Source organism: Dreissena polymorpha, chromosome 13, assembly GCF_020536995.1.
Source record: "Dreissena polymorpha isolate Duluth1 chromosome 13, UMN_Dpol_1.0, whole genome shotgun sequence".
NCBI classification, from domain to species: Eukaryota; Metazoa; Mollusca; class Bivalvia; order Myida; family Dreissenidae; genus Dreissena; species Dreissena polymorpha.
The window spans coordinates 41,290,642-41,303,706 of NC_068367.1; the positions used below are offsets into that span (position 1 = coordinate 41,290,642).

Genomic DNA, 13,065 nt, shown 5'->3' on the forward strand with positions numbered 1-13,065 from the left:
GATTATTTTTAAATATATGCCAGAAAGGTCGCATACAATGTTTTATAAGAAGGCGAAATTTGTTTAAGGGTCATAATCGTGCCTAGTTGTTTAGATAATGTTAATGCTAGTGTTTTAATTAAATTTCATGTTTAACCCATTTATGCCTAGTGTCCTGAAAAAAAGGACATTGCAAACAGCGTAGACCCAGATGAGACGCCGCATAATGCGGCGTCTCATCTGGGTCTGCGCTGTTTGCTTAAAGAAATGTCTGTAAGAAATATTCTAAATTAATTATTAATATACCAGACATCCCTAATTTTGGAAATAACTTGATCCAATTTAGAAGGATGGGAAAGTCCACTAGGCATAAATGGGTTAAATGGAATGATCTAGTGCAGGATCGCATTTTGGGCCAGTGGCATTTTTCTGCGATGTTGTGTGTAGGTACGTCACATGCAGATTAAAGGGGGGGGGGCACTAGTGGTGTAAGTGTTACCTACAAGAAAGGTTTCCTTTGCTAACTTCAGTTTGGATGAGGGTATAATGCTGTAATGTTTGTGTATGAAGCTTGACTGCAAACCTTTCTTCAAAAATGTGTAAATAGTTCGAAATCTAGTTTGTTCGCTAGGTGGAATTTCTTGTAATAATGTATGTATTAATTTTAGTTTTCAGTTTAATTATCCAATGCAACTGTTTACGTATAGAAAACTTCAAACATTTTTGTAGGCCATACTATAGGGTGAATTACCGAAATTACTATTAATGCAAATAACGTTCAGCGTGTTTGGACAGCTCTCCTTCATTTTTGCTTTTATATTGTAATGGTTCTTTTTTTTCGATGCGTGTTGTATTTGTATTTCAAAATAATATCGCATGTCGGTGTAAGTGTATGTAAAGAAGTCTTCGTGCATACATGACAACAGAGCATGTATTTTAAGCTACATATTTCAGGATAATATGAAGTCAGTTTAAGTGCGATTTTCTGTCTTTTTTATTTTCTTACAGAAACAACTTACTGTGTCGTCTTTTTGTATTTCAAGATAAAAAGCGATAACCTGGGAAAGAGGACGTTTATAACTTCCGGTCAATATGACGTCATCGAAATAGAGAAATATGACCCCAAAACTGCCTTAATGTAGGTATAAAAAACGTTAAAGCATTTTAGTGTGTTCCAAACTGGAATATTAAATATTATATTAATTTTATCAAAAGGAAAATGTATGCAACCCAGGAATCAATGATCATTTTATACAATAAATGAAACCACGTGTTTTTATGACTGGGTCCTAGCTGGAATGGTCGATGTAAAGCTTTGAGGATATAAAACAGAGATCATGGGAAGAAATAATTGAGACGCATTTTCTGTGATTGTAACTGTTATATTCTAAAATGGTGGTGAAGTTGTATATCCGTGATTACGTCACAATCAGTTGCTATATCATACTTTATTAAGACAGGGAACCGTCACTGGTAACGCTTTGTTTATATGTCTGTGGTTGTGATAGTTCTAAGAATAATGTATCTTTTCAGATAACTCTGTAAAAATTATGTTATTTTCCTTATTCAAAAACAATATTGACCGCTTTGCTGTGTATTTCGTTTTTGAGTTAAATATGTCCGTGTTTAATGAAAAAAATGGCATGGGGCAATGTTTAAACAATTTATTTTTCAGATATTATCTCGCATATAGGGCTGGCGATCCTACATCGAAGCACGTCTACAAGTAAGAATGACAGACATTGATGTGTACAAAATAAATTAATATTAATGATATTTATTAATCATAGACATGTTTTTTTCTATAAATACCAAAAAAATAATTGAAAGCTCAAATGCGAAATCCATTGTTGCCGGTATCAATTCAATAATACAGAAATGATGGTAAAGCTGTTCGACGTTGTATATGCTATGTACTAGTATACTATTCATTCTGCAATAGCGCCTCTTCCCTGCTTAAGCCCACATTTACACTGACTATAAAACAATCATGTAACAGGAAAATTAGTACGAATTGCGTGTCGCCTAAAAAAACTCAAATCGTTGATATCCGAAAGCCATTGTAATTATTGCGTTTTCGCTCAATCATTTATAGAGGTACATACAACTCTCCAAGATTAGGCTGAAAGCGCGAACTGCATGTTATATGGCTCTTATGTAAAACGTATGTTGACGAGCTATATAAGTGTCTAAGCATGGAATTAACATGCTAACTTTGAGTTGACTCAACCTTGCACCAGTTTTTCTTAGGACTTCCACTCGTGAAGGAGACGTGAATTTCTTGAAGCCCACGTGTGTCTCGTGCACGGACCCGGACACGTGCGACTGGGTCTCCGCGAGCTTCTCAACCAAGCCGGATGGCGAGTTTTATATGCTCACGTGCCTCGGACCTAGCGTTCCTACGTACACCATGCGATCGACGGCGACGCAATCCGGTAATATATCGTTCAGTTTGACGTGTTGATATAAGTACTAGAATAAGTAATTACATTAAAGAGAACAATTGCGAAATAGTGCATAGCAAATATTGATTTTACAGACTGAATGGAATAGAAGCCATGCACTTCTATACTACAAGTCGTAATGGCGGGAATGCTGATGATATTGATGACTTAGAACTGGAAATCAGAATTAAATATGACGATCAGGATACATATGATGATGACGCAATAAAAATGATGATAATAATAATATTGAAGAAGAAGACCATGTTGAAACTACTGATGATATTGCTGCTACTGGAGGAGCAGAAAGAGAATGAGAAGGAGAATGAGGAGGAGAATGACGATGATGATGATGATGATGATGATGATGATGATGATGATGATGATGATGATGATGATGATGATGATGATGATGATGATGATGATGATGATGATGATGATGATGATGATGATGATGATGATGATGATGATGATGATGATGATGATAATTATGATGATGATGATGATGATGATACCTGTTGTTATTGCTCATATTTCTGCCGTTGCAGTTATATCATTCGAGGACAACAAAGAGGCGGCTGATAAGTTGTCCACGTTGGCTCTCCCAAGAACCAAGTTCCTGCGCATTCCCCTCGATGATTTCAACTGTATGCCACGCATAAATTATTATATAATATATTATATAATCAAAGGAATTTTATCTCTGAAAACGACTTCGCGTAAGGCGCTTGTTTTCCTCAGTCGCGGCGAGTATTAAGTGTACTTTACTCAGAGAATACCTCGTGATGTCGTAGTGATAACTGCGTTTCCCATTTTTTTTCTACATATTGCATCCCCCTTGGTGCAAAAAGGTACTATGTGACATTGCCATTAGAATGCAGATGATACTATGTTACTATGTGACATTGCCATTAGAATGCAGATGATACTATGTTACTATGTGACATTGCCATTAGAATGCAGATGATACTATGTTACTATGTGACATTGCCATTAGAATGCAGATGGTACCTGTTTGCACCAATGGGGCGATTTATGAGCATAATATTGTCTTAACAACAAAAATGATACACATACATTAAAAATCACGACACTAACTACCGCTAGCTTTTGTTTCTTGAAATCACCAGCTAGTGTTATTTCGCTGAACTCTACATCTAATTAGTATTCTCTTGTTCCGGCAAATAGAGTTTACAAGATAAGTATTCAATAAATATGTTTTATTTAACGGGTATTGAAAACGTGAACCATTTGTCTGTGCGTTACAGTTTATCCTTACAATTTTGAAATAAGGCTGAGATTATTACGATTATATACGTCTGATGATGTGATAACATAAAGCAAGTGTACATGCAAACCGTTCCCTGATGATGTGATAACATAAAGCAAGTGTACATGCAAACCGTTCCCTGATGATGTGATAACATAAAGCAAGTGTACATGCAAACCGTTCCTTTGTTACAATGTTCATGAGTACCTGGCAATATATGCCTTAGCTAAGTTGCAATTAAATTACTGAGATCGAGGTAAGCTAGCAACAGCTATCATGTTATTACTCTTTTAGCATTCATCAGAGGGGGTCATTACGTGACAAACAAGATGGCGACGTCCGTGTCGAGACATATAATTATTTATCGCCAGTTTAATACCCTTTATTATTTTTTTAAACGCCACTCACTTTCCAGGCATATCATCAGGAATGTGATTAAAGTTTATTTTGTATGATTATTCATTCTTTATCTTGACTTTATTTGTTGCGAATTTTCTTACCGGGAGCTGTAATTGTGTGAACCGCTAAAATGTTTCGCTGCGAGTAACCACAAGATATAGAGCGAATATAAAAACGATATAAACGCTATCACTTTTTTGCCTACATGGCTGAGGAGTGAGCCGCATTTTAACAATTAATAGAAGTAATAAAGGGTATAAAACGGCGAAAAATTGTCGACTTGGCATGTACGTCGCCATCTTGTTTGTCACGTGAATATCCTTTCTAATGCATGCTTGCTTAAAATAGATTGAACAGAATATTCCAGAGATACTAGTAGTCGATGTCTCATGATTGAAATTTCAAAACATTTTCTGCTCATTGCAGCAATGTGGGCGAAGCTGCTATTGCCAGAACATCTCAAAGAAGACGAGGTGATACAATACAACATGCTCACTAGTGTGTAAGTGAACGAACGTACATAACATTTGGCCGTACTCTGTGAAAAGGGGGTTTAATGTATGTGCGTTAAGTGTCGTTCCAAATAAGCATGTGCATGCCGCACAGGCTTATCAGGGACAACACTTACCGCCTGAACTTGATTTTCGCTAAGAAGAAACGTTCTATATACAAAAAATATCATAAATTAAAGCGGACAGTGTCGTCACTGAACAGCTTGTTCGACTGCATATGCTATTATGTGACGACTCTTTACGCGCATGCATTAAACTCCTTTTTCAAATAGCACTGCCCATATATAGGTGAATATGTTGTCCGATATCGTATTGTGATGACTCTGAAGAGTATAGTCACCATATTCCAATATCACTTGGGCAGCTTGTTTTGTGTTCATTATAATCTTGCAGATTCGAAAATTAAGGACCTTGTGCAAAAGGCTTTTTCGGGAGGCACATTTGCATCATGGGGTTATGTTAATGAATTGCATAAAAACTAAAAATATAGTTGCGCATTTGCTTTACGCGAGTAACCAAAATAGTATGCTGTTGTTAATATTATGAAATAAATAATTAAATGGTGCGCTGTGTATTTGCTAAACATGTTTAGAAGTGCTGTTTCTGTGGAACTTATTAAACAAATACTGAATAAGCACGCTTTAGAGTGGCAAAACGTTGTTTATTGGCCTTTAAGAAAAAAAGTTATTTATTTTCACGCTCTGACAAATTTTTGTTTGAAATTGTATCTATATTTTACAGCACTACAGCATATGCTGTCGGATTCTTGATATCTGTTTACATTACCTCATTGATTTAAAATTCTAACCATGTGATTTGTATGTTAAAATATCAGCGCGTATCGGGAAACGAATCATTTATCCTCTATCTGGGAAAACTGCAGGGGCGTTAAAGTGTCATCCCAAATACATGTATACGCGCGCATTCCACACACGGCTATCAAAGGGGAAACTTTCCACCTTAACTGGACTTTCGTTTATAAAAGACATCCTTTAATCGAACAATGCCATACAAGCGGAAAGTGTCGTACTTGAGTGGCTTTTGCGGACTGCAAATGTTAATGCTAGACGACCGTTTGCGAAAATAAATTAAACCCCGTTTTCCCAGAATACGGTTTATATACATTGATTTTTATTATAGATATGGGGGCCCCGACTCTCAGAAAGTATCCAAAGCCTTCTCCCTAGGTTGGGAAGATTACCTGGCCAGCTCACACAACATTGTGATTGGCTACGCCGACCCACGTGGCTCGAGTGGGCGGGGCGACGCCTGGAGACATGCTAACTACCGCCATCTTGGAACCACCGAAGTGGACGATTCTATAGTTGCGGGAAGGTGAAGATTCTATAGTGTATCTGATATTGTCTTTCCTCGGATAATATTTCAAAAAGCAAGAATATCAAAGTCAATAATAACTTGAAGTGGAAGTTATTTGGACCGATAAAAACACCCTTTGATATGTTTTGTGTACAACACAATATCAAACACAAATAAAACAAAATCATACAACGAACATATTGTTCCAAGATGACATAAACGCAAGTTTAAATAAAACAATGTCTCAAATGGGTCCATTGTTCATCATCCCTTAACAGAATTGTGTCATCTTATACGACATATACTTATATACAAGATTATGAAGAGTGTGTGTCAAGATCTTGATGTATTCTTTAGGTATTTCAATAGCCTGAAGTACATCGGGGATAGGACGGCAATTTGGGGATGGGTGAGTACCGATGCAGTAATCATTTTATAAAAGAGAATTTTTTTATTTTTTTTTATGTTCGCTTCCAAAACCATCCTTTTGACAAATATGCGTTTTCGTGCACACAGATAAAGCATTGAATTTAAGTATTTATACAATGTATTTTAGCAAAAGTGCTGTATGCACAATGCCTTAAATACTAGCCGCATATTGTATGTTAAGTATTTTTACGACTAAAATTATGTAACGCATGTACACTTATTACGTTATTAGCAATAAATGTCCGCAAATTTTAAATGATTCTGGGAAAAAACAATTATGCATAAATTATGCTAGAATATAATAGTATACGCAAACTCGCCATTGTTTTAAACATTACTCGTGTAAGAACTTTAACAAATAGAAACATTGTACAGAACACTTAAATGGAAACAATGTTTCAGTCTTACGGGGCTTATCTCACCGCCTCTGTGCTAGGTCGCGGCTCGGAGGTGTTCGAATGCGGCATGTCGGTCGCCCCGGTAACGGCATGGACGTACTATGGTAAGCAGGGTCTGCAGTCCAACGTCCGATTTCCATGGCAACACAATAACCTGCCACTGAGTTTTACATCTTTTTAACTTGAATCTCGTATACGTGTTATGATTCTTTAAATACATCTAGCAGAAATAAAATGGGCTTTTGTTAAGAAAACGCACTGATAATTAAGACTAGTAAATATAGTTTATAAGTAAGAAGAAAGTTCAGAGTTTACTTTATTTATTAGTCAAACAACAACGAGTTACTTTATTTATAAGTCAATTAACAACGAGTAAGTGTTCCGATGAGTAGAAAATACACCACGATCAAATAGTTTTTAAATTGTCATCTCTGCGACAACTAAGATCACTTTATCAAACGTGTCTCTGCTCAGGAATAGAGCTTTGTTTAGGGGTATGATGACACTTGATTATGTTCCATGCCTGTTGTAAACAAGTGAATAGCTTGTTTGAATACAAATTATGATCAACTATTATTTTAGTTTATAATAAATCATAAGAAGCGATTCATCAAATTTACGACATACTTGTGTGGGTTCCAATATTTGAAAAAAAGGGAATCAACAATTTTCACACTCTGCCATTAATGTTCCGTTACGTTATTTACGACTGTGATAATTTCGGTGCATTATTCCACAGGTGGAAGTAACTTATATAATATATTATAATATAATATATATATATATATATATATATATATATATATATATATAAATTTTTGGAATTAGTTTTTAAGGGTTAGTGGTTTCATGTGCATGCATTATGTGACATGCCTCGTTATTTCCAAAAAAAAAAGGACGCGAGCTATCGATTAAGGGGAATAAACGAAACAATATTATTTGATAGTCTGTCGAAGATTTATTCGGGTTGACAAACGTGCTCGAAATATTGCCTGGTTATCGGCCGACTGTAAGTAAACGGCTGGACAGATTTCTTTGAAGTAAACTTCTGAAATGTTGTCCAATTGCCCATAAGAGGAACAAGCAATGCTTTCGATTAAAGCAATTTTAGACATTTTTGCGGCCCGCGAAGACAGGTCTATGATAAATTCAAGTTAATGACCTTGTTTTTTTATTCATGGCTCTCTGTCAAGTTTGCTCTCATAAAACATGACTTTATATATTTTTGTTAATATATTAGCTCCTGGCCCCATATACTATCCAGGGTACGTTACTTCCACCTGTGCATTATTCTTTTCCAGATACTGTATATACAGAGCGGTATATGGGCCTTCCAGATGAAAACTCTGAAGCTTATAATGTAATAAGCATATTTCATTATTAAATAAATGTTTATATATTAATGTTAAAGATTTAGATAAAAATAGTTCGTCCAAAGTATTCGTGTTAAGATTTTAAATAAAAATAAGCGAACCATTTTCTAAAAAGGATGTACAAAGACTTTTTCAAATACGGTAACGATTATTTGATACAGTTCGCTTCGTTTTCATTTTTTAATCTAAAAGTTAATTAACACTTTTTTTTTATTTTCTTTACAGTATGCAAATGTTTCTCGGTATGCCGAAAACTTTAAGAAGAGCACATTTATGCTCGTCCATGGAACGGGTGATGGTAAGTAATAACACAACAATTCACAGACGTTTACTTTTTCTGAAGTAATACTCATTTCAAAACTTACTTGAATATAATATGCTATTCACTCATTTCAGCAAGTATGATTATAGAGCACTGTTCCATTCAAAGCATTATACATGATTACGATAGAATATAATTACGTTAAAACGAGATAACTACTTCAAAGAGTAACATTGCGTTTAAAAACTAGAATTTGGTTAACTGTAGCAAAAGCATCACCATCAAAGCGAGTGAAATAAATGCGTCCTTTCGCGAGGTATGTTTTCAATTTAAACTGTGCATGTGTTTTTGTTGTTGTTGATGTTTAGCGCAGATATACCTATTACCTGCGATCAAAGCAAAGAAATTATACAGTATTTGCGAGAGGTAATGTTTTGAACGTTTCTATGACAACACGATGCGCTTCATGAATACTTTTTTTTGACATTTTTTATCATACTTAAAAAAACAGTCTTAAAAAAAGATTATAATGTGGGACAACATTATATCTTTCAGAGGAACTAACTGCGTTCGAATTTGAACATAAAACCACTTTTGAGTGATGTTTTTGTTTTATTTAGACACGTGCTTTACACTTTTATTTCAGACAATGTACATTTCCAGAACTCTGCGCATCTAGCACGAGCGTTGACAGAGGCAAATGTGTACTTCCGTTCGCAGGTATTCTTTCACTGACTTCCTTAAATAGAACGCGTCATACAAATGAGATTAAATTAAGATTTGATTAAACAATTATCGCGTGACCTAAGCACTTTCGTTTTCAAACAATGTATAAAAAGAGACGCTGTACGAGTTTGCACACAGATTTTAATGAAAATAAAGCTATAATGTATTACAATGATATCAAGATATTACTGACCTTTCATACGTATCAAATAATAATAATAATAATAATAATAATAATAATAATAATAATAATAATAATAATAATTATAATAATAATAATCATCATCATCATCATCATCATCATCATCATCATAATAATCATCATCACCATCATCATCATCATGATCATCATCACCACCACCACCACCAACATCACCACCACTACCACCACCACCATCATCATCATAACCACCATCATCATCACCATCACCACCACCCCCATCATCATCATCATCATGTTAGTAAATGCCCATATGATTTTTTAGTTTTACACCGATCAACAACATTCCATTAATGGCGGAAACTCGCGCACACATCTCTACAACACTCTAGAGGACTTCCTGCTCTATTGCTTCGGTAACGTTTGACGCTAGCTGTAGTAATTTGATATAGAACGGGTTGATGACTTTAATAAAACAAAGTTATCTCGTGACCATGTGTATGTGGTTCATTATTTCTCCGATTTAACACCGGGAGACTCGTTTACATTCGGGAATAGAAGTTAAGACGTTGTCAGATATTTCTTTCAGGTTAGGAAATATGTGAAATTCGTTTCAGTCCCATGGGAGCATAAATGCGGCCAACACAAGTCATGATGCTTATCTATTTTTGTTTTTCAGTTTTATTTTAAATTAGGACATGCATATCTTTTTATCATATTGATAGTGTGTGTTTCTTGGACAAAAACATAAATTATTTTTTGTTTTGCGCAATGATATTAAATATTTTGGTTGATTTTTTATAAGTGTCTAGGGGGGAATAACATGTGCGAAAACAACGTGCCGATATGTTTTTTTTTACAATATTTCTTTAAATACATTTGGAATTATTTTTGTCGCATCAACATGCGACATATTCACTTTAGGCGGCGTCGTCGTCATGTGAAATGCTTTCATACACTTACTTGATAAGTGTTTATTTGCCATCATTTTGAAAGTATGAAACAACTTAAATATAAACATTTAATTACCAATAAACGGAATATTTGGATTGTATTTCGACGCCAATACTCTGTTTTTTTCCTTGATAAAGTACTATTTTTTTGCTGTTAAAATAAGACTTGCGCAGGGAAATATTTACGATTAAATTAAAAGATATGATCCGTTTGCCTCTTGGTAAATTTGCTATAATCGTACATTTAAGAAGTCTCAGGAGGCATGTGTAGACAATCATTGCAAGGTTTATGTTATAATTAAGACACTGTTAAAATACTGAACTTTTTAAAATTCGAATTTCTTTGCAACATTTCTGGAGTAAAATCTGTCAATCACGTATATAGTATTTCTCAAAATATTCAGAATTTATCATTGTCTTTCAAAAGATGAGTAAATAAGTAAAGGACGTAACGATATGTTTTGTTTAATGCAACACGACTATATGCACGTGAAATACCGATATGATTTTAAATATTATGTATGTGTTATCATAATAATACTGTTCAAAAGTATATGCAAGACTACACGGCATGTATGGCGACTTATCTCTTCCAATTGTAGATGGTCGTTCTTCACGAATGGATGAATTGAACAATCCAACAGTCGCGAAACCAACAGAAAAGGATGTCGACAACGACGAATAAGTTTCCTGCACTAAGTGTGATCGCTGACTATTTGGTGCATTTCGTCCATGTCCGTGAAAAATCAAGAGGCAATGACATAGTTTGGGGTATATATGTTATTTTATATGATAGAAACAAATTCGCATATTATGCAGTTTTGATAAATACCTATTTGCTTCGATATTTAAAATTCTTTATTGGATAAAATTACAAGGGGCATGTATAAAACGCCAAGTTAACAAATTGGTAAATGATGAATACTTTTACAATTATTATATATGAGCACATAGTATTGTTAAAGATTTCGCCTTACAAACTTAATATATAACTGTTAAGATTTTTAACTTCAAAAAGTATTTTTACAACTGTTCGATGTTAAACAACCGTAATTGTTTTCTGTCTCGTGTAATACATGTTGGTCATTGACAAAAATCAATACTTCAAGTTTATTTAATCAGAAATATTCCAACCATATAAAAACTTTCAAGTTTACAGAACTGAAGTTCGGACATAACATATAGGTATGTTTTACAAAGTTTGAACGGAAGGTTTCAATTTAGTTATGATGGAATATCATGGATAAACATATTTCCGCTGTACCTTAATCCTAAGGTTGTGATATTTTAATCCATTTTGTTAAGTGTTCATAAGTTTTTTGTGTATGATGATTTATTCCGTGCATGATGACGTATGAATAAACAATTGTTTAATGGTTGCTAAGCTCTGCTATATTTTGTGTTTATTCTATTATTGTACAGAATCATGTTAACATTTATAGACAATTCATGTTGAAAATATTAACCGTACTTTGCATTAATGTAATGTTTTTGAAATTAGACAATAACAAAGCTTATATCTAATAGATGCTTCGCAATATATCTGGTAATCGAATATCCGTATATTATCGAATAAAGATTGTGTATATTGTATAAGAGTTCGCAAATTGTCGATGCAAAAGCTCGTAAATGTTATATGCTTAGACATCTCAGAACACCATGATATTCTCTTTATACACTAAATAAACCCTGCTGTATAACGTAGACTGTATTCACTTCCCTGTTCTATAATTAATTTTCGATCTGAATTTCGTCTAGTCACCTTTTACTTAACTTCTTCCACAATGCCACAGAAATCACGCATCACATAATCAGATCAATCGGAATTCATGCGTTGTCAGTTCATGAAAATTTAGATTGTTGTATTTCCGTAATTGTGTAATTCTAGTGCAAGTGGAAATCGGTGCATTTCATGATATTGGCCACTAATTTTATTCAATGTGAGTGTGTATTTAAAAAGAAGGTGTAGATGTTCTAAATCATATAGAGAGTAAAGAATTTTTAATACAGCCGTCCTAGTCAAAACGACTTAATGACACTGACCTGCAATGAATCGAGTAGTCGCAAAAAGGTCACCACTTTCGGCGTTTTTGGCGTTTGGATGCCGTCTTTACGTGTTCGCAAGTCGACTTTAGTGGGCCTGTTTGACGGCCCCTTATTTTAACGTGGGTGACCCATTAGACGTCGAGAATATGACAAACTAGCGAAACGTGTCGAGGGTAGTTCATAAAATAAAGCAATTAAAATATGGCGGATAGAAAGTTTATACTTTTTATAATTTGTCTTTGCCACCATGCTTAGACAACTAGCTAATACGAGAGCCACGCTTTGGAAAGACTGGGCTTAATGCATGTGTGTAACACGTCATCCCTGATAAGCATGTGCAGTCCGCACAGGTTTATCAGGGACGGCATTTTCAGCCTAAACTTGAATTTCATGAAGAAAATATCGCATTAATAAAAAAAAAACACCATAAAAGCGGAATACATTTTACGCGTAAACCCTGTTTTCCAAGAGCGAGGGTGAAATAGTGATTGCCTATAACGTATAGTAGTAGAACATCCACAAAGCTATGTATAGGCAGTCACTATCTATGCTTGTTAGTCATTTATCAATCTATGTACCTTAGACCAAGTATTTCACTAATTTGCCTGAGCTTCTTTGATCGATATTTCCCTGACAGTGGTTGTCTGTTGAATAATGTTCTTATTATTGTAAATAATAACGAGCGATCACTTTTGCATCTTATGTTCTAATTCCCTACAATGCCAAGACGCGACTCATTCTTTGATCGTCACAGTAAATTTACGTATTGTCCCTTTCCCCAGTTGTTCATTTATTTA

General features: G+C 34.6%; 1 protein-coding gene across 1 annotated transcript in view; it reads left to right on the forward strand.

Moving 5' to 3' along the window:
* The window catches only part of LOC127854612 (dipeptidyl peptidase 4-like), a 177,270-nt gene extending 166,062 nt beyond the window's left edge, over nt 1-11,208 (forward strand). The window contains exon 26 of the mRNA XM_052389676.1: nt 10,825-11,208. Coding sequence (XP_052245636.1) covers nt 10,825-10,907 — 83 coding nt within the window. The 3' untranslated portion in view covers nt 10,908-11,208. The remainder of the gene's footprint in view (nt 1-10,824) is intronic.
* The last annotated feature ends 1,857 nt before the right edge of the window (nt 11,209-13,065 follow it).